Source organism: Sus scrofa, chromosome 12 (genome assembly GCF_054392235.1).
Source record: "Sus scrofa isolate SSC_HxYL_T2T_F1_AM1 chromosome 12, Sscrofa_HxYL_maternal_Yorkshire_Landrace_v2.0, whole genome shotgun sequence".
NCBI lineage: Eukaryota > Metazoa > Chordata > Mammalia > Artiodactyla > Suidae > Sus > Sus scrofa.
This window is the reverse complement of record NC_139394.1, coordinates 37,585,120-37,612,621: the sequence shown is the minus strand read 5'-3', so window position 1 is coordinate 37,612,621 and position 27,502 is coordinate 37,585,120. Positions and strand designations below refer to the sequence as shown.

General features: G+C 43.9%; 1 protein-coding gene and 1 long non-coding RNA gene across 3 annotated transcripts; one reads left to right on the top strand and one right to left on the bottom strand.

Annotated features, from left to right (window-relative positions):
- Window positions 1–1,672: 1,672 nt before the first annotated feature.
- On the top strand, window positions 1,673–24,245 carry COIL (coilin). Of its 2 annotated transcripts, XM_003131625.7 has the most exons (7): window positions 1,673–1,941; window positions 12,604–13,696; window positions 13,819–13,905; window positions 14,944–14,991; window positions 17,328–17,397; window positions 21,334–21,422; window positions 23,261–24,245. In XM_003131625.7, the coding sequence occupies exons 1-7, from the start codon at window positions 1,697–1,699 to the stop codon at window positions 23,324–23,326; spliced, it is 1,698 nt and encodes a 565-aa protein (XP_003131673.6). In that variant the 5' UTR covers window positions 1,673–1,696; the 3' UTR covers window positions 23,327–24,245. The 2 variants fall into 2 exon arrangements, 1 of the variants encoding a protein (XP_003131673.6); XR_014821235.1 differs by lacking the exons at window positions 21,334–21,422; window positions 23,261–24,245 and adding an exon at window positions 19,097–19,723 and having other exon boundaries at window positions 17,328–17,978.
- LOC146398173 (uncharacterized) lies at window positions 2,637–9,382 on the bottom strand. Its single transcript, XR_014821236.1, has 3 exons — window positions 9,033–9,382; window positions 6,076–7,521; window positions 2,637–5,641 (listed from the first exon to the last, which is right to left on the bottom strand). It is a non-coding gene; the product is annotated as an uncharacterized LOC146398173 (long non-coding RNA).
- Window positions 24,246–27,502: the final 3,257 nt, after the last annotated feature.

The following is a 27,502-nucleotide window of genomic DNA, read 5'->3' as shown; positions in this document are numbered from 1 at the left end:
ACTAGTAGTCACAAGACCAGCCACAAACTCTTGTAAGATGTGTGCACAGCTGCATGCATCTCTCCTTCACCTTTATCATATACGCTGATGTTATTTTTCCTTGCCTCTTTGGGGCAGTATTTCAGTCATTTGCAAATGCAGCCACCTGCAAGGGTGAGCCAGTGAGGGGTGGGGAAACTCAGGATACCCCCCACCCCCGATAGCTGAGGTGCATATCAAAGGAAATATTTTAGTGAGCCTAGACCACTTTGTTTGGAAAATTCCTGTGTATCAGCCCTTTGTTTGGAAAATTCCTGTGTATCCTAGCTCCCTCCTCGCCTTCTCTGAGTGGCTTCTCAGAGCTACCTGGGATGCCGTCTTCTGGGATTAAGCCCTAATTTTCCCACAAATAAAACTTAACTCTCAACTTTCAGGTTGTGTATTTTTTTTTTTTTAAAGTTGACAACTGCTAGGCCACCAGGGAACTATAATAATTATAACAATAATAATAATTTGAACCTAACTGAGTTTTTGGCTGATGGAGTACTGGGCATGAAGAGGCATGGCTTGGAATCTCAGTTCACAGACCAGGGACCACATTGGACCATACCTCTGGACCACAGTCCAAACCCCTGGACTACAAGGGATCCCCTCGAAAATAATTTTTAAAGAACAATCTCTAGGCGATTTTAGCATATAACTTGGAAAGAGTTTAAGGAATTGACTGACACTGCCAAAGACATATCTTTCCATTTTCATCTACTTATATAAATGAACAAGCTTTCTCAGGACTTAACATCAACTGAAAACAAACAAACAAAATAGGTCCAGAAATGATGGAAAGCCCTGTTTCAGTTAGCAATATCCATCCATAGAGACATGGATAGTTAAAAAACCCCCACACAGCTCCTTTTATTATATATATATATACATACATACATATATATACACACACACATAAATATATTTTTTTCTTTTTTAGGGGTGCACCCGCAGCATATGGAGATTCCCAGGCTAGGGGTCTAATCAGAGTCACAGCTGCCAGCCTATGCCACAGCCACAGCAATGCAGGATCCAAGCCACTTCTTCGACCTACACCACAGCTCACAGCAACGCCAGATCCTTAACCCACTGAGCGAGGCCAGGGATCGAACCTACGTCCTCATGGTTCCCAGTCGTATTCGTTTGCGCTGCACTACAACGGGAACTCTGCTGAGGGCTTATTTTTTATATTTTACTTAGGTATTACCGCTAAGGTATTTAAATTCCCCTGGATCCATTTGAAAGATTAATAGTGTTGCTTCAAAATGCCAATATTTACATTAGGAATTCCATCTTTTGCAACTCTGTATGATGAAAAATTTTGTGAACGAAATACATGGGGAGTCAATTTTTTGAAGTTATTTTATGTATATGAGTAAATACCTTAGAAGATCACCGCTGAGCGGTGCTGTTTTTATCTAGAAAGTTGCCTAAATTCGGACCCTACATAGCGCTTAGTCGGAAAAGAGTGAAGACATTTAGCTTATACTTTTGCCCTGCCTTGAACAATCGCATTGAATCAATCCCGTATCGCCTCCTTGCCCGTCCCCAAGCCTGTAGCAGTCGCTTGCCACCAACAGGTGGCACACGTTAGCAGGCTCTAGGGGGCGGGCCCCCGAGCACGCCTCTCGGTAGCCCGGTGGTGTCTCTCGGCTTCCGTTGCGCATCGAGCAAGATGGCAGCCTCCGAGACGGTTAGGCTACGGCTTCAATTTGATTACCCGCCGCCGGCCACCCCGCATTGCACGTCCTTCTGGCTTCTCATCGACTTGAACAGATGCCGATTTGTCACGGATCTCATCAGTCTCATCCGCCAGCGCTTCGGCTTCAGTTCTGGGGCCCTCCTGGGCCTCTACTTGGACGGGGGGCTCTTGCCCCCAGCCGAGAGCGCGCGCCTGGTACGAGACAACGACAGCCTCAGGTGCGCGGGCGGGCGGGCGGGGCGGGGGCGCGGGGCGTCGGGGACGCGCCTGCGCACGCCCGAGGCGCCTCAGGCCTCTGGAGACCGTCAGGGGAGGGGGGGGGGTGTGCCGGTTTGGGTGGCTGTCAAAGTGCACTGCCCCCAGAACCCCGGAGATTCTGATTGGTCTAGTCTGGTATGGGGGGCTCAGGAGTCTGCACTGTAACGAGCATCCTTCCCCAGGATGCTGCTGGTTCTGGAGGTTGTTGGACCAAACTTGGAGAAACCTTGATCTTGGGTTTGGGCAGAGCCTGCGTTCTTCGAGCTTTGGTTTAGTAGATGCTTCCTTCGCTAGGCACTGTGTTAGGCGTGCGGGGGTGCCTTCCCCTGGAGGCTAGCAGGGTCAGGTGCCTGAGACCCAAGCAAAAGGACCAGCAGTCTTGTTTTCGTCACCACGTGCGGCTCGTCCAACCTCAGTGCTCACGCGATACACCCCCCCCCCCCCCCGCAGACTGGTTGTGTGTCATTCTGGGTCTTACCTGGGTTCCCTTAAATAGGTGTTTGGGACCCTTTTGGGTCAAAATCGTTTTAAATATGCCTCTGGAAATTTGTTAAAAATGACACTGAGATGAGTATCAAGGAGCAGCTGTGGTATAAACTGCCTGCGTGTGATTGGTTTGTCTCAATAAAATGGTGAGACACGATCATTTCAGTTCGGATTCAAATCTTGGATTGATTTATTCAGGGTTGTTTTTAAAGCTTCAGCTACGTGAAAAAAATTCTAGAGCTGTGAACCAGGCTATTTCCTCCCTATGTTAAAGGCTGCGTATTCCTTTCCCCAGAGCATGTTCAGATTCCTAAGATTTCTTCAGAACATCAGGGAATTTCATTTCAAATAATTACTACATCTTTGAGTCTATGTGTGTATCTTTCTTTTAAAATCAGGTACACTATGATTGTCTAATAATGTTTAGGTGTTTCCAGTGACAATTTGAAGTAGTCCAAGTTTCAAAAAGTTCTTTTTCCTTCTAGTTCCCTGTGGAATAGGTTTTCATTCCCTCTGCAGTTCAGGGGCTCTTTAAATATTACAGTTGTAAGGACTGCAATGTCTCCTGTTTACTTTCTGATCTCCTGCCTAGTGAATTAATGACTTACCAATAACCAGCTGCAGTTACACTTCAATTCATGAATCCTCTAGACATGACACTCTTTATGATTAATGATGTCAAAAGCACACCTTGAAGACTGTTATAAGAAATAAATACAGCATAATGGCAGGCAGAATTCCTCCTGAACACCAAAATGCAAACTTGCATATGTCAAGAAATACCCGTGCAACTGGCTTCAGTAAGGGCAAGTCTTAGGAGAGGTTGCACTTGGAAGTTTTGTGTGTTTTTGTGGTTTGGTGTCCCCAGCCACTCACTGTCTTCCCGACAGACTCACTCTTCTTCAGAGCTACGGAAGGAAAACACTCTTTTCTCTGGAAAGTACTTAACATTGTTGGAATAGATCGAAAGAACCAGTGTTGTGTTTCTGTATGCTATCTTCTTGTGTCGTATGGACACTGCATAATTAAACCAGGTTTTGCTGCTAGTGGGGAAGATGGTTGAGAAAGGAGAGATCTTCGTGACACACAGATGGTCAGGGAATCTAGCAGTACCTTGAAGGATGAGTAGGAAATGTTGGGTGGCCCAGTGTGGTTGTGGAGGCAAAAGCTACCCTGGCTTGGTGAGGAGAGGAGAGTTTGTTTGTTTGTTTGTTTGCTTGTTGTCTTTTGAGGCTGTTCTGTGGCACATGGAGCTCCTAGGTCAGGGATCAAATCCCAGCCACACTTGCTGGGATTTGGCAAGTGGCAACGCTGGATCCTTAACCCACCCCTACGCCGGCTGGGATTGAACCTGCATCCTGGTGTTGCAGACCTGCCGCTGATCCTGTTGCACCACAGAGGGAACTCCCAAGAGAAGAGTTGGACCTTCAAAAGGACTTGTCGGGATTGCCAAGAGTGCTGAGAGGACTCTCTCGAGGGGCGTCTTCACACTTGTGTGTCTGTCACAGCCACTTCTTCACAGCCCCTTGTCTTGAGCCTCCAGAATCTTCCTTCCTCTGCTCCCAGGCTGCCGACAAACAGGGAGCTCCTGAAGGCCGTCTCCAACTCTCCTGGGAGGAGGAAGTGCTCCTGTTTGTCTGGAGCCCCAGAGTTCGTTTGCTAGGGCTGCTGTAACAGCATACCACCGATGGGCTGGCTTAGGCGACCGAAATTTCCCTCTCACATTTCTGGAGGCTGGAAGTCCAAGACCAAGATGTTGGCAGATGCAGTTTTTTTCCTGAGGCCTCTTTCCTTGGCTCACAGACATCTGTCTCCCTTCTTCCTGGGTTCTCACGTGGCCTTTTCTCTGTCCTCACAGAAAGACACATGACCTGGTGTCTCTGTGTGTCCAGATTTTCTCTCTCCTGAGGACACCAGTCAGACTGGATAAGGGCTCACTCTCACAGCCTTGTCCTCACTGTATTATCTCTTCCAAGGCCCTGTCATAGTCACAGGTACTGCGGGTTGGGGCTCCACATACACATTGTGAGGGGACACAGTTTAGTCCATGGCACCCCCTGAAGAGAGCGTCACAGAGGCCTGGGCGCAGCACCTGGTTTGGAGAAGGACCAGGTAGAGTGAGCCCTTCTGTGAGGAGACAAAGTGCCTTCTCTCCTCTTTCGCTCTTAATGCTGTGGCATTTAATAGTGATTCTTTGACACGGAACATTCGAGTTCTCCTTGCACATTGCTGTGATCAGTAGCTCCTTGGATAGTCAGCCAGCCCCCTCTGAAATGTCTGTGAGGCTGGCACTGGGCATGAAGAAGACAGTGTCTGAGCCAGGCTGGGGGCACATTGGGTTTCCTGAAACCTCACGTGCCAAAGCAGGTCCTTGCCGTTGAGACTGCTGATCTTTGTGCAGCTCTGGGTCTCTTGACATTAAGCCTCGTTTCATAGCCGGCTGATGGTTTTGGGATATAAAATACTGAGAGCTCTTCTCTCTCATACTGAGCAGCATGTTTGTCCAATGCCCGTGGGTAAATAGAGACCAATGGCAGGTAGGCCTGGGCTGCTTTCATTCTGGAGCGTTAGTCGTCCTTTCCTGTTCTTTTATTTATTTGATTAATTAATTAATTAATTAATTTTTGGTCTTTTTGTCCTTTTAGGGCCACACCCATGGCATATGGAGGTTCCCAGGCTAGGGGTCGAATTGGAGCTGTAGCCGCTGGCCTATGCTGGAGCCACAGCAACGTGGGATCCGAGCCATGTCTGAGACCTACACCACAGCTCATGGCAACACTGGATCCTTAACCCACTAAGCGAGGTCAGGGATCAAACCCACAACCTCATGGTTCCTAGTCGGATTTGTTTCTGCTGCACCACGACAGGAACTCTCCTGTTCTTTTATTAAAACAAACAAAAAGAAGGCTTGCTGTTTAGAAAAAGAGTTATACTTCATGAGTTCCCTGGTGGCTCAGTGGGTTAAGGCTCCAGTGTTGTCACTGCTGTGGCTTGGATCACTGCTGTGGTGCAGGTTTGATCCCTGGCCCAGAAACTTCCTCATGCTGTGACTGTGGCAAAAACAAAACAAACAAACAACAACTTGAAAATAGTTCACAGTGGGGAATTCCCATTGTGGCTCAGTGGAAACGAATCTGGCTAGTATCCATGAGGACGCAGATTCGATTCCCTAGCCTTGCTCAGTGGGTTAAGGATCCATTGTTGTGGTATAGGGCCCAGATGTGGCTCGGAACTGGCCTTGCTGTGGCTGTGGTATAGGCTGGCAGCTACAGCTCCAGTTTGACCCCTAGCCTGGAAACCTCCATATGGCCTGCGTGTGGCCCTAAAAAGCCAAAAACAAAAGTTGAAATTATTTCTTTTCTCATGTACTCTTTCCATGTCCCACTCTCCAGAAGTATCATCATTAAATTTGGGGTGTCTTTTCTATACATGTACAAACATATATAGTTATACTTTTTTTTTTTTGCTTTTAAAAGCCACACACCCGGCATATGGAGGTTCCCAGGCTAGGGGTCGAATTGGAGCTGTAGCCGCCGGCCTGAACCACAGCCACAGCAACACCAGATCTGAGCCACAACTGTGACCTGCACCATAGCTCACAACAATACTGGATCCTTAACCCACTGAGTGAGGCAGGGCTTGAACCTGCATCCTCACGGATCGTAGTCAGATTCGTTTCAGCTGTGCCACAACAGGAACTCCTATACTTTGAAAAGACACATGTCATTGTAACATAGACTTTGTCCGGAATCTTACTTTTTAACCTAATGTGTCTTGGGTATCTTTCATTTTAGTATGTATAATATGTGACATACATCGTTCTTTTTATTATTTACTTGTTTAGGCTGTGGTGTGCAGTGGCTTGATGTGGGATCTCAGTTCCCTGACCAGGGATTGAACTGAGGCTACAGCAGTGAAAATGCCACTAGACCTCCAGGGAGTTCTAACCATGATGTGCCTCATTCTTTTTCAGTGCCATATAGTATTCCTTTGTACAACCATATCCATTTAACCAGCCCTTTATTAATGGATACTTTAGGTTGTTATCATAGCTTGATTGGCCTACTATAATAAAAATACCATAAACTGGGTAGCTTATAAACAACAAAAATTTGTTTCTCACAGTTAGAGGCTGGGGAGTCCGAGATTGGGGTGCCAGCAGATTCACTGTCTGGTGAGGGCTTGCTTCCTGGTTCATAGGTGGCACTTTCTCCCTGTATCCTTACATGGAGGAAGAGGCCTAGGGAGCCCTGGGGGTCTCTTTTATAAGAGCACTGATCCCATTCACAAGAGCGCCACCTTATGAACAAATCACATCTTACTGGCCCCACCTCCTAATACCGTCACATTGGGGGGGGTTAGAATTTCAACATAGGAATGTAGGGGGGCACAAACATTCAGACCTTGGCATCAGTTGTCTGATTTTCCCTGTAACATACTTGTGTATCTTTGTGTACTTGGCAGTGATTCAGTAGGTACATTCCTGGAAGGGGCACACCCTCGTCAAATTTTAAAATTTGATGGGTACTGTCAAACTGGCCACTAGAATAGTTGTATAGGTCTGTATTTATGTCAACAATATATGAGCTACTTTGTTCAATATTGTATGAAAGGTAAGAGAGCAGAGTGATTAAGAGCTCAGGGCCTGGAGTCAGAGCCCTGGGTTCGAATCCAGGCTCTGTGCTCATTAACTGTGTGCCCTTGGTCAAAGAACTTAATTCTCTGAAGCTGGTAATGCAGGGCGCTGAGAGCAGCAGCCAGGCAGGAGGGAGGCTGCAGGGAACAGATGGGACCCAAAGAGATCTCAGATCCCTGCTTTCGAGCTCTTAGTTGAATTTCACCTCCATCTGATGGTGCAAGTTCACTGAAAACCCACCACCTCCTGCCCTCAGAGGATTAATCATAGTATTAATAAAAATTAGAGCTAACATTGGAAAGCACTTGCTCTGAGCCCAGCACTGCTCTAACTGAATATGAAAGCTCATTTGAGTTCTGTAATTATTTTATTTTATTTATTATTATTATTTTTTGTCTTTTTGCCTTTTCTAGGGCCACTCCCATGGCATATGGAGGTTCCCAGGCTAGGGGTCGAATCCGAGCTGTAGCCACCGGCCTACACCAGAGCCACAGCAACGCGGGATCCGAGCCGCGTCTGCAACCTACACCACAGCTCACGGCAACGCCGGATCGTTAACCCACTGAGCAAGGCCAGGGACCAAACCCGCAACCTCATGATTCCTATCGGGTTCGTTAACACTGCGCCACGATGGGAACTCCGAGTTCTATAATTGTTATCATAACCTCTGTTTTTACTGACAAGAAAGGTTTAGGTAACGATATTTTTAAAATGTAACGAAAGGCAGAAGAAGCATTTGAATCTAGACAATCACTTTGGCCTTGGCAGGCAATGGGGTGTGGGGGTGTGTGTGCCAGGCAGTGAGGATAAGCATGTCTGTATCTCTGTCTGATAGAATCCTAGAAGCAAAATCGCAAATGTAAAGGGAATACCTTGCATTTTGATAATACTACCCAGTTTGTCCTGTAAAGAGTTTGAATGGACAGTGGAGAGTCTGAAAACTTTCTTGGAATCAAATCTGTTTCATTGCTAATTGTACAGTTAATTTCACTTTTCGTTGCGAAAGAATGGCTAGAGTCACCTTTGTTTGTAAAAAGACAGTGATCCAAATGGAAAAACAAGGAGCATTGCCAGGGAAACTGTCCACCCCGAAAAGAATGGTACCTGAGCAGGCCCAGGTTGCCTGATCCTTGTTCTGCAGATGGCCTTTTGTTTCTCAATCTTAATATGTCCCAAACTGAAATTAGTCTCTTCAGGAATAGCCGATAGCAAGGCTGCAGCAATCATACGTCCAGTATCCACAGATCCACGGTCTGCACAAGCGGGTGAGATGATGCCAAGAGCTGCGTTTGAAAGCATGATGGTGTTGCAGACCCTTCTGAAAGCCACAGGTCCTGCCTACACCACAGGCAGCACGTGTGGTGTTCCAGTGAATTAACAGCCCACAGTGGCTGAACAGAAGGTCTTGCTGTCATTTTCAAAGTGTGATGGAAAGTTTGGCTCTAATTGAGCATCTCAGAATCGAAACTTGAATCGTAGCATTGCTACAAGTGAAAACAAATTAATCAAGAATGTTCGTATCAGACACAACTTAGAATAGATTTACAAGGAGATCCTGCTGAATAGCATTGAGAACTTTGTCTAGATACTCATGTTGCAACAGAACAAAGGGTGGGGGAAAAAATGTAATTGTAATGTATACATGTAAGGATAACCTGACCCCCTTGCTGTACAGTGGGAAAATAAAAAAAAAAATAAAAAAAAAAAAGAATGTTAAGGAAGGGAGTGCCCGTCGTGGCTCAGTGGTTAACGAATCTGACTAGGAACCAGGAGGTTTCGGGTTGGATCCCTGGCCTTGCTCAGTGGGTTAAGGACCTGGCGTTGCTGTGAGCTGTGGTGTAGGTTGCAGACACGGCTTGGATCCCATGTTGCTGTGGCTCTGGCGTAGGCTGGTGGCTGCAGCTCCGATTTGACCCCTAGCCTGGGAACCTCCATATGCTGCGGGAGTGGCCCAAGAAATGGCAAAAAGACAAAAAAAAAAAAAAAAAAAAAGAAAAAGAAAAAAAGAAAAAAAAGAATGTTAAGGAAGGGAAGGGTTGGATTGGGAGTTTGGGATTGGCATATGTACACTGTGGTATGTGAAATGACTGGCCCACAGGGACCTGCTGCATCGGGAGCTCTATTCAATATTCTGTGATAACCTATGTGGGAAAAAACTCTGAAAAATGAAGGATATGTGTATGTGTATATGTATAACTGGATCACTTTATTGTACAGCAGAAATTACCACAATATTGTAAATTGACTACACTTCAGTAAAATTTTAAAAAATGAAAAAATAAGGAGTTCCTGCTGTGGTGCAGTGGGTTAAGGATCTGATGTTGTCTCTGCAGCAGTGCAGGTTCAATCCCTGGTCCAGCACACAGTGGGCTAAGGATCCAGTGTTGCTGCTGCTGTGATGTAGGTCACAGCTGTGGCTTGAATTTCATCTCTGGCCCAGGAACTTCCACATGCTGTGGTATGGCTAAAAAATAAATAATTTAGGAGTTCCCATCATGGCGCAGTGGTTAATGAATCCGACTAGGAACCATGAGGTGGCGGGTTCGATCCCTGCCCTTGCTCAGTGGGTTAACGATCCAGCGTGGCTGTGAGCTGTGGTGTAGGTTGCAGACGCGGCTCGGATCCCGCGTTGCTGTGGCTCTGGTGTAGGCTGGCAGCTACAGCTCCGATTCGACCCCTAGCCTGGGAACCTCCATATGCCGCGGGAGCGGCCCAAGAAAGGCAAAAAGACAAAAAAAATAAGAATAAAAATAAAAAAAAATAAAATAATAAAAAAATAAATAATTTAAAAAGCAAGAAAAAAAAATTAAAGAAAGTTCCATATTCTAGAAATTCCTTAGTAGTTCTTAGAATCAGAGCATGCCAAACCAGCTTTTGCCAGTTTAAGAATTACTTCCTTGCTGCTAGATGCCCACGTCCACATTCGAGAATGGGGGGTGATGTGTTTTTATAATTTAAATCCCTGTTCTTTCAGTGTTTTATTTCTCTCTCCATCTTATTCCTCATATTGGTAGCTCTTATTTTGCCTCGATTTGCATGTGTCTGTGTGTTTGTGCATTCTGAAGAATAATTAAAGATTTTTTTCAACTATCACACTGAGATGAAGCTATAGGATTATTATACCTTAAAAAATTTAAAGAATGACGATAATAGATTTTCTTATTCACCAGTTGTACTTTATTTTCAAATATGATTGTCTACATCTTTCCCTGTAAAAGAAACTTGATGAAAGATGCAACTGGATGTAAATGTATTGAAAGAACAGTGTATGTTTTTAGCAGGCATTTTTTTAAGCACCCTCTGTGTGCTTGACACCAGGAACACTCCCTCACTTTCTGTCATTGGGCTGTACCTATTAGAATTGCCATTGTCAGCTCATGGAGGAAGAGAATTCCTTTACTGTAGTGAAGTAATTTTGGATGAATTGTGTATTAGGCTTCTCCAGAGAAACAGAAGTCATAGGAGACAATATAGATACATACATAGCTATGGCTATAGCTATAGATACGAGATTTATTATAAAGAATTGGCTCATGAGATTATAGAGGCTGTGAGGTCCCAGGGTCTGCAGTCGGCAGGCTGGGGAAGAGGGGAGGCTGCTGATAAAGCTCCAGCCCCAGTGCAAGCGCTGAGAACTGGGAGAGTTGATGGTGTGTTTCAGTCTGAGTCCTAGTCTGAAGGCAAGAGAAGCACTACTGATGTCCCAGCTTAAAGACAGTCAGGGGGAGTTCCCGTCGTGGCGCAGTGGTTAACGAATCCGACTAGGAACCATGAGGTTGCGGGTTCGGTCCCTGCCCTTGCTCAGTGGGTTAACGATCCGGCGTTGCCGTGAGCTGTGTAGGTTACAGACGCGGCTCGGATCCTGCGTTGCTGTGGCTCTGGCGTAGGCCGGTGGCTACAGCTCTGATTCAACCCCTAGCCTGGGAACCTCCATATGCCACGGGAGCGGCCCAAGAAATAGCAACAACAACAACAACAAAAGACAAAAAGACAAAAGACGGAAAAAAAAAAAAAAAAAAAAGACAGTCAGGGATCACGAGTTCCCTCTTATTCCATCTTTCATTCTATTTAGGCGGTCAATGGATTGGGCAAAGCCTACTCACATTGGGACCATCTGCTCACAAAGGCCATCTGCTTTATATAGTGTACAAGTTCAAATGTTAATATCACCCTCACAGACTCATCCAGAGTGGTCTATCCTCATTGTCGGAGTTGTTTCTGCTGCGCCACAATGGGAACTCCTCTATTCAGGTCGTTTGCCCATTTTTCATTTGGGTTGTTGGTTTTCATTTGGGTTGCTGTTGAGTTGTATAATTTGTTTTTGTTTTTGTGTTTTGCTTTTTTAGGACCACATATAGAGGTTCCCAGGCTAGGGGTTGAATTGGAGTTACAGCTGCCAGCCTATACCACAGCTACAGCAACATGAGATTTGAGCCATGTCTGTGACCTACACCACAGCTCACTGCAATACCGGATCCTCAGCCCACTGAGCGAGGCCAGAGATCAAACCTGTGTCCTCATGGGTGCTAGTTGGATTCATTTCCGCTGAGCCACAAGGGGACTCCTTGTGATCTGTTTTTATTTTATTTTATTTTATTTATTTTATTTTATTTTTGTCTTTTTGCCTTTTCTAGGGCCGCTCCTGTGGCACATGGAGGTTTCCAGGCTAAGGGTCTAATCAGAGCTGTAGCTGCCAGCCTACACCAGAGCCACAACAACGCAGGATCTGAGCCTCGTCTGCAACCTACACCACAGCTCACAGCCACGCCGGATCCTTAACCCACTGAGCAAGGCCAGGGATCGAACCCGCAACCTCATGGTTCCTAGTTGGATTCGTTAACCACTGAGCCACGACGGTAACTCTGTGACCTGTTTTTAAATGAAAGAGTGATGTTCACCACTTCGTGGTGGTATTCAGATTAGAGAAGATCTATAGAAAATGTTTAGGATGCAGCAGATGATCAGTGTGTAAAACTAGTCATCTGAAAGTTGACCATAAGTGATGCCATATGGGCCATTTTGTTAAAAAGAGAATTTTGTGGGGAATTCCCGTCATGGCTCAGTGGTTAACGAATCCAACTAGGAACCACGAGGTTGCAGGTTCGATCCCTGGCCTTGCTCAGTGGGTTAAGGATCCGGTGTTGCTGTGACCTGTGGTGTAGGTCACAGACATGGTTTAGATGTGGCATTGCTGTGGTTGTGGCATAGGCCAGTGGCTATAGCTCCTATTCGACCCCTAGCCTGGGAACCTCCATATGCTGCGGGTGTGGCCCTAGAAAAGACAAAAAAAAAAAAAAAAAAAAAAAAAAAAAGAGAGAGAGAGAGAGCCTTTTGTCCTTTTTAATTTTTTAGATTTTAAAACTTTTTTTACTTTTTAATTTGGTTTTTTTTTATTAATTGATGACAGTGACAGTTTTCAGTAATCTTAGTTTATAGCTACATCCTGGAGCCCTCTTACGAATTGCCTACTGAAGTTTTCTCTCTCTTGTTCTTTTGATAGAGTTAAATTAGAAGAGAGAGGAGTTGCTGACAGTCCTGTAGCAGTTAGTAATGGTGATAGTACTCCTTTAGTACCTAGAAAAGCCAAGAAGCGGGCATTTAAGTCGGAGGAGGATGAAGAAACCGAACTCGATTGCAGAAATTCAAAGAAGCCCTGGAAGAGGCACGAGAACATCAACAGTGAGAAGAACTTGGACCTGGAACCAAAAGCTGTCACAGATCAGAGTGGGAGTCAAAAAAACAAGAGGAGAAATAAAACTACGTGTAGTGTCATGGATGATGACAACGACGACGACGACGGAGAGACCGAAAGAAAATCCTCAAAGAAAAAGGAGAAACGTGAATACAAAAAACAGGCAAAGACGCCCAAGGCTCCTAAAGCACAGTCGGTGAAAGAGTGGCCCATCCAGAAGGGCACGTCCCCAAAAGGTCCTCCTGCCAGAAACAGCCTGGTGAAAGCCAAAAGGAAAAGTGGCGCAAGCCTTCGAACAAAAGATAGTCCCGCTTCCTCCTCAGAGTCCGAGTCCTCTGGCGAATCCACCAGTGATGGTCTCAGCAATGTCATCTCGGAGGTGCGACGTTCCTCGGGGAAAACGTCGACCGAGGCGTCAAAGGAAGGACCCTCTGTGCAAACCACAGCTGCAAACAAAGTGACGGCAAAAGCTGGCTGTACCTCTGCGCCCATCAAGGGCAAGACCACCGGCACATCCTCGTCTAGTTCCGACTCAAGTTCAGAGTCCGATGACCCGTGCGTGAGGGCCAAGAACGCCCGCGAGTGTGCGGCGGAGTCCTTAAAGCCTGGAGGCTTCTTGACGGGAAGAGCGTGCCCAGGGCCATCGTCGCAGATTCCAAATGCCCCTGGTGGCAGGCAGGCCCTTGGTCCTCCTCCCAACGTGACTGTCCCCACCAGTATGGGAAGAGGCTGGGGCAGAGGAGAGGACCTTCTTTCTTGGAAAGGGGCGAGGGGTCGGGGGATGCGGGGGCGAGGTCGAGGCCGGGGGCCCGCCGGTCCCTGTGTTTTAAATAGAAATGCTGAGTATCAGAAGCAACAGCAGTTGAATGAAATGGTGACAAACTCCTCTACGATTATCCAGGTTAGTCTTATTTATTGTGGGTTTACCTCTCCCCCTTCCCACACATAGTGCGTCTGGAGTTGATGTGGTGGGTTCACATTCTTCTCACCAGTAACAAATCACATCGAGAATCTGTTTTTCAGAATCCCGTCGAGACACGGAAGAGGGACTACAGTCTCTTACCGCTGTTAGCAGCTGCCCCTCAAGTTGGAGATAAGATTGCATTTAAGGTACAGTTTAGGAGGCCCCATTGTGGCTCAGTGGTTAACGAATCTGACTAGGAACCATGAGGTTGAGGGTTCGATCCTTGACCTTGCTCAGTGGGTTAAGGATCCGGTGAAGCTGTGAGCTGTGGTGTAGGTCACAGAGCGGCTTGGATCCGTGTTGCTGTGGCTCTGGCGTAGGCCGGCAGCTGTAGCTCTGATTAGACCCCTAGCCTGGGAACCTCCATATGCTGCGGCAGCAGCCCCAGGAAAGCCAGAAAAAAAAAAAAAAAGGTACAGTTTAAAACAATAGCAATTACAGCAAAAAAGATTATCTCCCCTTCCAGATAAACTTACTCATCAGCACATCAGATTACATTTATATTTATAATTTAATAGAATTTATAAATTATATTAATAAAATTTAAGACTTATTAAACTGTAATTCATAATTTTGTCATATTTATAAAAACCCTCCCTGGAGCATATTTTTCATATTCTCTTACCTGGCATGTAGTAGGTGCCCAGGAATTGTTTCCCAAATGAATAATAGTGGATCAGCCTGGTGTCTGGAACATAGAAGTGCTCAGTAAAAAAAACGTCCCACAGGAGTTCCCATCGTGGCTCAGAGGAAGCGAATCTGACTGGGAAATGTGAGGGTCCAGGCTCGGTCCCTGACCTTGCTCAGCGGGTTAAGGATCCAGCGTTGCCTTGAGCTGTGGTGTAGGTTGCAGACATGGCTTGGATCTAGCATTGCTGTGGCTGTGGCGTCGGCTGGCAGCTGTAGCTCCTATTAGACTCTTAGCCTAGGAACCTTCATATGCCGCAGGTGCAGCCTTAAAAAGCAAAAAAAAAAAAAAAGGGGGGGGGTCCCACATATCATCCAAAAAACCACCCAAAACCCCAATAAACCTTTCCTACTGGAACCCCCATTTTGCCATAGGCTCGCAGTAGGGCCCCTAGAGTGTCTAGGGGGCACCCAACACTGCCTGTTTTGCTTTCTCAGGAGTAGAAGGAAAGGAACCACAGGGCTTGGGTATTGATGAGGTTTTCTTCTTTTTTCAGCTTTTGGAACTGACATCCGATTATTTTCCTGATATCTCTGACTACAAGGTAAGATTCTTTATTTGAAAATAATCGTGTCAGTATGTTAAGAGAAGCTAAAGTCAGATTTAATACTGTCACTATGGATAATATGGATTTTTATGGAGTAAATAATGCCATAAAGTAGAAAATTAAAGTATTATCAAAATGCGAACTTTTTAATTTCATCACTTTGAAGTCTTCCAGTGTCATTTTTCTTAACACTTGGGAAGAATGTAGAATGGGAATGGCAGGTTATTTTTATTTACTCACTTGTTTAAAATAATCAGCTTAGATGCACAGTTGTTTGAGTACCTCTTCCCCATGATCCTAAACTGAAAGAAAATGATAAATAATCTCAGCCAGAAAATTTGATTATTTTCAGCATTGGAATCTATTTTGTGTATTTGTGAATTACTGCTGGTTATTATGGTCTATTATGTTTCTTTTGCATTACCAGTTAATCACAAGTGATTCACAAATATTATCCTTGGCATTTATTAATTTAATATTTATATGGAACTTCATATTGACATAAGAACTTTATCCAGCTGAGTAAAAGTTTGACTCAGTCAGTGGGATTATAGCATCACCTGTTTCCTTCCCTTTCTAACCCATTCAAAATTCTGTTAAAAATCTTGTTAAAAGGCACTTTTTTAGCTCAATGTGAGATTCAGTATGTAAGTCCATTTTTAAAAAGGTAATATAATAATTGGTAATATTAATATAGTAATATAGATAAGGTACAAGGAGATGTGATTTCATCTGAGTTGATACCTTGGAAGCCTTTTAAAATCTTGGTAAGAACCTTTCCTCAGAAGCAGGCTAGGAGTTCCTGTTGTGGCTCAGCGGTTAATGAATCCGAGAGCATCCATGAGCATCCATGAGGACTCGGGTTCGATTCCTGGCCTTCCTCAGTGGGTTAAAGGATCCAGCATTGCCGTGAGCTGTGGTATAGGTCGCAGACGCGGCTCGGATCTGGTGTTGCTGTGGCTCTGGTGTAGGCTGGTGGCTATAGCTCCAATTTGACCCCTAGCCTGGGAACCTCTATATGCTGAGGGTGCAATCCTAAAGAGACCAAAAAAAAAAAAAAAGGTGGGCTAGAAAAAGAATCAGTTCGTGAAGGGATCTGGTTGGTTAGTTCTGGGTAATTGGTGTTTCATCATCTTTTTCATCATCTTAGTTCCTTTATATAGGTGAACACATAATTTATCATTTAAATCAGCAGGCTCGTGAGTGAAAAGGATTAATGTTATATTAATAATTATACTGAAAGGATATGTAAATAGACCTGTCTCGGGCAAACCAGGATGTTTTGTCACCCTACCACAGATGGCTAATTTAACTCTGTGATATGTGAGGAAACGGAAATAAAATAGAATTGATACATTCCACAACCTCTCCCAATTATGATTCTAGATGATGTTGGTTATTTTAAAACATATTAAATGGATGTTGGTCATTATAGTTATATTAGAAGGCTCTTTGCCTTATTTACAGTATTTTTAGAACTTTTTGGAAATTGCTATCAAAACCATTTCAAGAGTAAAAATCAGTACCATTTTTTTTTGTTTTAATTGCGAGTGCTATTATCTAGCTCCATCACCACCTTTATTCATTGTTTTCCTTATTTTTAAAATCTATTAATGTTTATTAACATTGTCAAATTTGATTTTCATTAAAGTATCTTTAAATACTAAAGTTAACTTTTTTAAAAAATATTTTTAGTTTTTAAATTAAAGCATAATTGACTTACAATGTTGTGCCATTTTCTGCTGTACAGGTTTGTCTTTGAAAATTCAAATCTATCTTCAAAGAGTGTAGTCTTCTCAGTCCCTGACCTTTTCTCATTTGTATCTGTGGGATTTTAATTTATGGAGGTGACTGAGTGATGACGCAGAGACGTCAGTACTATTGAGAGAGGAATTTGTTATTCAGCTTTCTCAAGAGAAGGGGGAGTGTCCAGCCAGGCGGGACCACAAGGGGACAGTACCCAGGTGTGGCCAGGAGGCAGAAGCAGGGGTGAGGAGAAAGCCTAGGCTATAGCTTTGTTGGGGAGAGGGGGAAAGACTATTTAGGATTGGCTAGTTTGAATCATTAGCAGGCTTTGGGCTCTGGGGGCTGTCCTGAGTTGTGTGGTACCTACTCCTGGGATGACTTAGCCAAGGGAATACTGGCTTGGTGTGAGGGAGTTTTATTTCCCCTACAGGTTGATTTATTTAAAAACCTTTAAAAAATTTTGAGATAAAATTTATGTAACATAAATTTCACCACTTTGCCTATTTCAAAGTGTACAATTCAATGGTCTTAGTCTATTCAGGATATTGCACCTGTTGATTTTTAACTTGGACTTTTATTTTTGAAAGGAAGGAAAAATATTAAGCCATAATCCGGAGACCCAGCAAGTAGACATAGAAATTCTTTCATCCTTACCTGGTGAGTCTTCTAGAAAAGAATTAGAAAATGTAGGTTCTTCATATCTATGTTGGTTTTCTAAATAAGTTGTTGGATGTGTTCCAAAGCTGATAAGAACGTTGCTTTTATTACTGTAATTATGTAATTTCATAAAAATTACATAAATTTATGGAAATTGACAGCAAAAAAATATTTCTCTGAAACCCGAGTTGATTGCTGACTCAGGATTGTTACTGAAAAATTGGCTCTTGCATTCTCTGTGCGTGGTCAGCTATAAGAGATTGGGAGGAATTTGGGAAAAGTCTGGGAAGACTCTGCACTTAGATTGCACTCATAGCTTCTGCATTCTCGCATCACTTTAAACCTCAGAACTGGAGTTCCCGTCATGGCTTCAGTGGTTAACGAATCTGACTAGGAACCATGAGGTTGCCGGTTCGATCCCCAGCCTTGCTCAGTGGGTTAAGGATCTGGCGTTGCCATGAGCTGTGGCATAGGTCGCAGATGCGGCTCAGATCCCGAGTTGCTGTGTCTCTGGCGTAGGCTGGTGGCTACAGCTCCGATTTGACCCCTAAGCCTAGGTACCTCCATGTGCTGCGGGAGCGGCCCTAGAAAAGGCAAATAGACAAAAAATAGATAAGTAAATAAACCTCAGAACTCAAACATTGTGGAAATGCACGTAGATATTAAGGGTATGGTTTATAAAAGAAAGACAGCTCTCGTTTGTGGACTTATAAGACCTACCAGCTTTATTTCAAAAGATTGGCAAATGAACACGCTTCTCTGTGTTAAGTCAAAATAAAATGTCTAAAGTGTAAGTGTATACATACTCGCACACATTATTTTAAATCGTTCTCTGCTTTATCCCTGGTTTACCCCATCTATTATTGGTTCTGAAATCCTGGAATAGGGAGGCTTTTTCCTGTATGTGGCTTAACTTGGATTGTGTTTATAGAGGCCCCTGGCCAGAGAGTAGAGCAAGTCCCCCTTTTTATTGTTTGGCCATACCCATGGCATGGGGAAGTTCTCGGGCCGGGGATCGAACTCACACTGCAGTTTTGTCCTGTGCCACAGCTGCAGCAACACTGGATCCTTAACCTGCTGCAGCACAAGGGAACTTTCAAGATCCTTTTTTTTTTTTTTTTTTTTTAGCAGATTCTAAGGAATTATTTTATTTTCTGTTCATGTTTAAGTAAGGTAGTAAGTAAAAGATTCAGAACTCCAGTACATAGAAATCACTCAAAAAGGTTTTCCAACAAAGTCCCTTTATGGTATTAAGGAAATTACTAGATACAACTTATACTGGTTTTTCAGCTTTCTTGTGATTGAGCTTCATTTTAATTCATCCCCATCCCCACTTCTTAGGAATGGTGGACAGAGAAGTTTGTCTGTGGTCAAATTCTGGGGACGCAGCCTGATCACTTGTCAGGTGATTGACAGTGATGATGTCCAATTAGAACTTTTCTTCTTGGGAACATCAAGAAATAGTTTATCTGGAGTTCCGTTGTGGCGCAGTGGTTAACGAATCCGACTAGGAACCATGAGGTTGCAGGTTCCCTCCCTGGCCTTGCTCAGTGGGTTAAGGATCCGGCATGGCCGTGAGCTGTGGTGTAGGTCGCAGACACGGCTTGGATCTGGTGTTGCTGTGGCTCTGGTGTAGGCCAGTGGCTATAGCACTGATTAGACCCCTAGCCTGGGAACCTCCATATGCCGTGGGAAGCAGCCCTAGAAAAGGCAAAAAGACCAAAAAAAAAAAAAAAAAAAGAGTTTACGTGTTCTCTAAGAGAAATACAGGTAGTCCTCACTTTGCATGGTTCTGATGTACATGAACTTCAGTTACCCTGGTTTAGTTAAAGAAAAACCAGTCCCCCAGGGACATTGGGTATGTTACCTATTAACTGTAACTGCATAAAACACCGCTAGTTCACCATTGACTGCATAAATAGGATGCCCATCATGATGAGTGACCAGCGTCGCTTCTTTCAACGTCTCTTGGAGGTTGGTCACCGTGCATCTGCTACTCAGTTTCCATAACACCCTACGCAAAAATGCGTAGCTCTTTCTCAGTGATAAATCCACGTGACTTTTTACAAAAATGGATTCTTGAAATAGGAATTGGCCGACAGAGATGAAAACCACAACAAAGAAACAAAAGGGGATAGAATGCTAAAAGTGACATCCAGATCGAGTTTAGGTGGGATCATAGAAGAAAGAGCGAACCGTGGGAATGTTGACAGTGCAGTTGACATGGACTTCTTGACGTAAATGAGGAAAGTGGTTGTGATGAAAGGGTCGAGAAGTGACACCAGCAAAAAAACTTAGAAAGCTGTGAAAAAAAAAAAAAAAAAAACCGTCTCTGAGCTCTATCATGACGTCAGCAGCTCAAAGGATAACATACTGCAAGCTGTTCCAAACTGAGAAAGGAGGTATAGCAGAGATTCCCACTCTGTACTGTGGTTACATAACAAGAAGGCGAGCATCGTTCCACCTACCCTCGACATGTCTCTGACAGAGAAATAGAACACTTTAGGAGTTCCCTGGTGGGCTGGGGATCCAGTGTTGTCGCCACTGTGACATTGGGTCATGGCTGTGACATGGGTTCCAACCCTGGCCTGGGAACTTCTGCACTCCACGGATGCAGCTAAAAAAAATAATTTAAAAAGAAGTAGAGGAGTTCCTTTTGTGGCTCGGTGGAAACGAATCTGACTGGCCTCCCTGCGTGGGTTGAGGATCTGGCGTTGCCGTGAGCTGTGGTGTAGGTCACAGACATGGCTCGGATCTGGCATTGCTGTGGCTGTGGTGTAGGCTGGCAGCTACAGCTCCAATTGGACCCCTAGCCCAGGGGTAAGGCCCTAAAGTATAAAAAGAAAAAAAAAAAAAAAAAAAAAGAAAAAGCATTTTAATTCTCACTATCCTGTTGTAAATCACACCATACTACATCAATAGGCATCTACATAAATTGTATTTTTTTCATTTTCCCATAAAGGTTTTAATGTTTTGACAGAAGATTGTAAAGATCATAATTTTTCCCATTGATTAAGATGATTTTGCACGATTTTACCCTGCATGGTCACTTTAATGGCCCCACCCTACCCCGGGAAGTGAGGCCTTTATTCACACCTGGTAAGGTTGTGAGGGCACAGCAAGATACAAGAATTTTACAGAGGAGTTCCTATTGTGGCTCAGCAGTAATGAACCCTTCCAGTATCCACGAGGACACGGGTTCAATCCCTGGCCTTGCTCAGTGGATTAAGGATCCAGCGTTGCTGTGAGCTGTGGTGTAGGTCGAAGATGCAGCTCAGATCCCAAGTTGCTGTGGCTGTGGCTGTGGTGTAGGCTGGCGGCTACAGCTCCAATTGGACCCCTAACCTGGGAACCTCCATGTGCTGCAGGGTGCAGCCCTAAAAAGACAAAAAAAAAAAAAAAAAATGCAAACTCTTGTTTTTGGAATGGATTAACAATGAGATCCTGCTGTGAGAACTATGTCTAATTATGACGGAGCATGATAATTGGGAAAAAAAAGTATGTATACATGTATGTGTGACTGGGTCCCCATGCTGTACAGTGGAAAAAAGAAAATTGTGTTGGGGAAATAACAATTAAAAAAAATAATAAAAAAAAAGAATTTTGCAGAATTCATATTCCTTTTCCCATTGAAACATATTAGTTATTTGGGGGATTATCTCTGCTGGGACTGCTATTGGGAGTGCATGAAACTCGTTTCTTTATGATGAAGGAAAGCTTGCTGCTGATCAGTAGCCCAGAAGCTACTGGGGGTGCAGGGTTTTCAAAGGGTCTCCTGTCACCGAGCACTCCATGCTTTCATGTGTGTACCCAGCCTCCACATCGATGGCCAATTTGTTTGTGGTTGTTTTTCTAATGGTATGAATTCCCCGTAGAAGAACACTTTCACTACTGGGAAATGACTTCTTGTCTCTCCTCCCTGCCGTCTGGTTTCAGCCATGAAAGAACCTGGGAAATTTGATTTGGTTTATCACAACGAAAATGGAGCTGAGGTAGTGGAGTACGCTGTGACGCAGGAGAAGAGGGTAGGCGTGCTTCTCTTCTTGGGGTTGCTTGCTCGTCCATTCTCTCGACTGGCTCCTGGTGGTCTGGAAGGTGATGGTGCAGCTTCCGGAACTGCTTGGATTAAAAGTGTAAAGGATCTAGGCCTTGGGGCTCTCTGTCATGCCTACGGGGTGGCCATGACAGTGCCAAGTGCAAGCTAGAGTGTCATCTTGAACCTCAGAAAGCCCACATGACAAAATACACCGATGACAAATTGTATTTAAGACAGTTGCGTAAGTCACAGTTTTATAAAGGCTTCAGTAGAAAAGCGTAGTATATTTAAAAAATTTTTTACCGACGTGTACATTCAAAAAGGACACATAAATGTATTGTTTGAGTGATTTTCATGAAAGAACATGTAGGAACCAGCACCCAGATCGAGAAATAGAACATTGGCGTTCCTGTTGTGGCTCACTGGTAGTGAGCCTGACTAGGATCTGTGAGGACGCAGGTTCAATCCCTGGCCTTGCTCAGTGGGTTAAGGATCCCGCATTGCTGAGAGCTGCAGTGTAGGTTGCATACGCACACAGCTCTGGTGTTGCTGTGGCTCTGGTGTAGGCCAGCACCTTCAGCTCTGATTTGATCCCTAGCCTGGGAACTTCCATGTGCCGTTTCCGTGGCCCTAAAAAGCAAAAGAAAAAAAAGAAAAGCAAAAAAAAGAAAGAAAGAAAGCAAAGAAAAAGAACATAAGCAGACCTTCCAGAAATCTCCGTCACATCTCCTTGCATTCGCTACTCCCTCCCAAATGTTGCCACAATCCTGACCTATAATAGCACAGATATTTCTGAAGAATGAGGTAAAACGATGAATCTGTCTTTTAACTTTCTTTAAATCCTTAAGTTGCCATTTTCAGAAATATATGGTTTAAAGCTTTGGCAGCAGCCAGACTTCCAGAGTTGCTGGAATGGCAGCCACGGTAGAATATGGTAGCACTAAAGTGAATAGAATTTATATTTAAGAAAATTCTTCTTCTTAAGGTGTTTATACTTGACATGTTATGATATTAGTCTGAGTTTTAGTATTGCAAAGTCACGTTTTATCTAAAGTGTAAACCTGTGGAAACCCTCACCAGACTATATGTTTTGCTTTGTCTTTGGGATACATGACAGTCTTAGGGATTTATTCCAAAAGCACATTTTTAGGGTCTGTGGTAGGTTCAGCAGATTTGGCCCAGGCTCCTGTATTTCTTTATTTGCCATATACGCAGTCCCACTTTTTTGGTTGAAGTGTATTCTTGGAAACTACACTGGAACATTAAATGTTGGAGGTTTTCCTCTTAGAGGCCTTATTAAACAGAGGCCTGCAGAAGAGGCTGTAATTGCCTTTTCTGACACTAGATGGCCCTCGTTATTCATCCGTGGGGCCCATGTTCGCTTCACTTTCTCTTGGTAAAATGTGAACTACCTCCTGTTTTTAGGCAGCACAGGATAAAAACTACAGAGCTGCACGAAAGGGCATCCCCAGTCTAGCAATAACCTTTCTGGGCCAAGTCTGCTTCCCACGAGGTCTGCCGGCTGCCTGTCCGCAGAGGCTTGTTGGGCAAATCCTCCTGACCCCTTTGTAAGGAGCAACCCCACCCCCCGACAGCCCCTGCCCTAAACCAAAGAAAGATGAAATATGTTTAATGTAAAATTTAGCTGCATTCCAGGTAAACAGATTCTTCTACCCCCATGGAACTGCGTTTACCGGGACTCAAGTCACTCCGGGTCTTGGCGCATTCTGCACGAATGGAGATTGACTTGACTGAAGTTTTTAACGGACAGATTCATGCGATCTCAAAATGAAGTCTCTAAACTGAATATTTTCTGTTTTTTCTCAGATCACCGTTTTTTGGAGAGAGTTAATTGATCCAAGACTGATCATTGAATCTCCAAGTAACACGTAAAGCGTGGAGCCTGCCTGAGTATGACCTCTCCACCTTATGGTTTATAAATGTCTTATTTGTGAAAGTGACTATAACCTGAACTTTTTTTTTTAAAAAAAAAAAAGAAGATTTGAGAGTTGTATGCATTTTTGGTTATCTTCACTTTACTGCATAGAAAAAACTACCTCATTGTTTAAAAATAACAGGTGTTGCTTTTGTAGCACATCCCCCCACCCCTTCCAGGCTTAATTTTAGTAACAAAATCTAAAACGTGACGTCATTCCTTCAGGCATTGTTTATAAAGCAATATGTATGGTTTCTTCTCTTTCTCTCCTTTTTTTTTTTTTTTTTTTTTTTTTTTTTTAACCAACAAGTAGCCATCCTCATTAGGAGTTTATAACACCAAGTACAATAAATGCTGCATATCTTGTCTTCATAAGTTTTACTAAGTAACATTTTAAACCACAAAAGCATGTTGCTTAATTTTTGTTCACTTAAGTTGTTCCCTTCAAGGTGGGACATCTTATACCTTTCAAGTATTTGATACTTGTAATTGTCAAAAGTTGGCAGGTAGTTGGGTTTGTGGCAGGCGTTGAGTTACGGAATCCTTTCACACTTTGCTCAGCTTCGGAATGAAGGACTCTCAGGGCCTGCGGAGAGCAGTGGACATAAGAGTTCCCGTGTGCCTGGGGAAGAACAGGGGCGCCACTCGGGTGAGAGGATTGACCATCAGCTCAGACCAGGGTTCTCTTCCTGCAAGATCTTGAGCACCTGGCTAAGCGTGCTGGAGTGAGGATCTCACACAGAAACTTCCTTTTCTGTTATTATTCACACAAAGTGCTAAAAAGGCTAAAATATATACTGTGAAAATTGTTTTAACAAAACATCAGATCCCTCCTTCAGCTTTGCGTATTTTCAAATAAAATCATATTGAACTGAACTTCCATGCTGAGTCATCTATCAGTTGAGGTTTGCAGATTACCATCTTGTTTTACAATCATGAAAGGATTTTCTGGAACAAGTTTTGCCTTGACTAAAAGAAAAAAGGGGGAGTTCCTGTCGTGGCTCAGCAATAATGACTAGTATCCATGAGGATGCATATTCGATCCCTAGCCTTGCTCAGTGGGTTAAGGATCTGGCATTGCCGTGAGCTGTGGTGTAGGTTGCAGATGTGCCTCAGATCTGGTATTGCTGTGGCTGTGGTGTAGGCCGACAGCTGCAGCTCCGATTTGACCCCTAGCCTGGGAACTCCCGTATGCCTTGAGTGTGGCCCTAAAAAGCAAAAAAAATAAATAGAGAAAAGAAAAAAAGTGTAACCAAGTTTAGTCTAGTGGAGTTTGTAACATCTGGGAGCTATTGCAGCAAAAAAGATGCTGTCCAGTTTTAATTTGCATGGCATCGATGTGTATGAACATGTGTACTTAATTGATTTGAAATGAGAAGTATTACTTCAGAAGGAGTGAGATTGATGATGGATCTTGCCACTGGGGTTCTTGTATAGCACGATTTCTTTCCAGGGTTTGGAAAACAAGACAAATAATAAACACCAACAGGCCCACTCACAAGAACACATGTTCAGCATCCCTCCCCGTCAGGGAAATGCAAAATGGAAATGCAAATCAAAACCACCATGTTAGGATGTCTCTTCTCAAAAAACCCAATAACGCTTTTTGGAGAGGATGTTGAGAAAAGAGAACCCCATGCACTCTTGGGAATGTAGGTTGGTACCTCCACATGGAAAACAGTATGGAGGTTCCTTAAAAATTAAGAGCCGAACTACATATGGTCCAGCTTCTGGGTATTGATCTGGAGAAAAAAACGCTAGCTCGACAAGATATAATGCACCCCTGTGTTCATTGCAGCATTCCGTAACAGGCAAGATATGGAAACATTGGCGATGTCCATCCGTGGATGACGAGATGGAGAAAACGTAGTATGTGTGTACATGCATTACTCAGCCAAGAAGAAAATGAAGGCGCTCTCTTGCAGTGCAGTGGGTTAAGGCTCCTGCATTGTCATTGCAGCAGCTTGGATCGAAGCTGTGGCATGGGTTTAGTCCTTGGCCCAGGAACATGCCTATGCTGTAGGTGCAGCAAAGAAAGAAAAAGAAATCTTGGCATTTGTGATAACATGGATGGGACCTTGAGGGTGTTATGCTGAGTGAAATAAGTCAGAGAAAGAAAAATACCATATGAAAGCCCCTACACGTAGACTCTCAAAACCAAACAGAACACATTGGTGGTTGCCAGAGCCAAGGAGTGGATGGTGGACAAGATGGGTGAAGAGGGTTAAAAGATATAAACAACCACTTAAAAGATAATTAAGTCCTGGGGATGAAATGTACAGCGTGGTGACTCTAGTTACTAATACTGTATTGCAGGGAGTTCCTGTCATGGCACAGTGGTTAATGAATCCGACTAGGAACCATGAGGTTGCGGGTTCGATCCCTGGCCTTGCTCAGTGGGTGAAGGATCCGGCGTTGCCATGAGTTGTGGTGTAGGTCTCAGATGCGGCTCGGATCCCATGTTGCTGTGGCTCTGGCGTAGGCCGGCAGCTATAGCTCCGATTCGACTCCTAACCTGGGAACCTCCATGTGCTGTGGGTGTGGCCCTAAAAAGAACAGAAAGACAAAATAATAATAATAATAGTACTGTATTGCATGTTTGAAAGTTGCTAAGATAGTAGATCTTAGAGGTTTTCACAAGGAAAAAAAACTGTTACTACCTCTGGTGACAGATGTTAACTATTTGTGGTGATCAGTTCACAATGTCTACAAATATTGGCTATGGTATACCCCTGAAACTAATGTTATATGTCATTTGTACTTCACTTTTACAAAAAGATAACTAGTGAACCTTGACTAGATGAAAGGAAAGTGTTGACCTCAGCGTGTCTTTTCTTCAGATTATAATCAGTTTATGAGTCACCTTTGTCCTCTGTGTTGGTGTTTTTCAAACTATGAATAGCCATCTACCAGAATAGTCATGGTATTGACTTAGGGGAGCATGACTTGCATTTTGAAAAATGAAATACAATAGAAGGGAAAAATAAATAGTGCGGCACATTCAGCAAATTTGTTTGCTTTCTGAAACCTAATTTACATACAGCCGTGCATGTCCTGGATCACCAGGTAAAATGGAAGTGTGTTTCTTTCTGCTTGAAATCAGAGCTATAATCGTCAGACATGGAAATGCTAAATAATACTGTTTATTCTAGGAGTGGGAGAGGAGAGGTGAAAACATAGGTGCCAGGCGAACAGTCCATGCCAGGGACTGGATCTGCCTCTGCTCCTGGGCTAGGGGTTCACTGCCCTAGATGCCAGCCGCTATTATTCTAGGACTATTCCATAGGCTCCAAGTAGTGACTCATCTAACTCCCTCAACTCAGTACTGGAAAACTTGGCCAAGAACACTCAACCAGAAGCGTGTTGGTTGAGACACCAGACCAGCTGGTGTCTTTTCAGGGTGGCTGTCCCTAAAGTGCCTCTGTCCCGACCTGAGTGTAAGCAGCAGTGCCTCACCTTCTCCTGCTGCCTTCGTCCTTGGGAGCTCATAGGAACCTCTGGCTAATGACCTTTCTGCCCCACGACCCGGTTTTGTCCATCTTCAGGGTATCTGCTCACCATTAAATTCATTAAATTCTTTTTTTAAATTGAATTTTTATTAAAATTAAAAACAGCCAACTATAATAACATTTTACAATTAGATAAAAACATAGCTTTATTGAGATATAATCAATACATCAAAACCTGCACACAGTTAATGTATTCACTTTGATGGGTTTAGACATCTGCATCCAGACTCAACCACACCATCACCGCAACCAAAGTAATATCACCTTCAAAAGTTTCCCACACCCTTCTATTTTTGTTTTTGGGTAAAATCACTTAACATGAGGAGTTCCTGTCATGGCTCAGTGGAAACGAATCTGACCAGTATCCTTAAGGACGAAGGTTTGATCCCTGGTCTTTCTCAGTGGGTTAAGCATCCAGCGTTGCCATGAGCTGTCCTGTAGGTCAAAGATGCAGCTCCAATCCCACAGCTACAGCTCCGATTTGACCCCTAGCCTGGGAACTTCCATATGCCTCAGGTGCAGTCCTAAAAAGACAAAAAACCTAAAACCTCTTAACATGAGACCTACTCTCTGAACTTTTTTTTTTTTTTTTTTCTGCTTTTTAGGGCCGCACCCATGGCACAT

Bases quoted from the DNA above. Each gene is read 5' to 3' on its own strand.
- COIL (XM_003131625.7), top strand. From the start codon at position 1,697: ATGGCAGCCTCCGAGACGGTTAGGCTACGGCTTCAATTTGATTACCCG. The intron at 1,942-12,603 runs GTGCGCGGGCGG...TTCTTTTGATAG, and splicing joins CGAGACAACGACAGCCTCAG to AGTTAAATTAGAAGAGAGAG. The intron at 13,906-14,943 runs GTACAGTTTAGG...TTCTTTTTTCAG, and splicing joins GAGATAAGATTGCATTTAAG to CTTTTGGAACTGACATCCGA.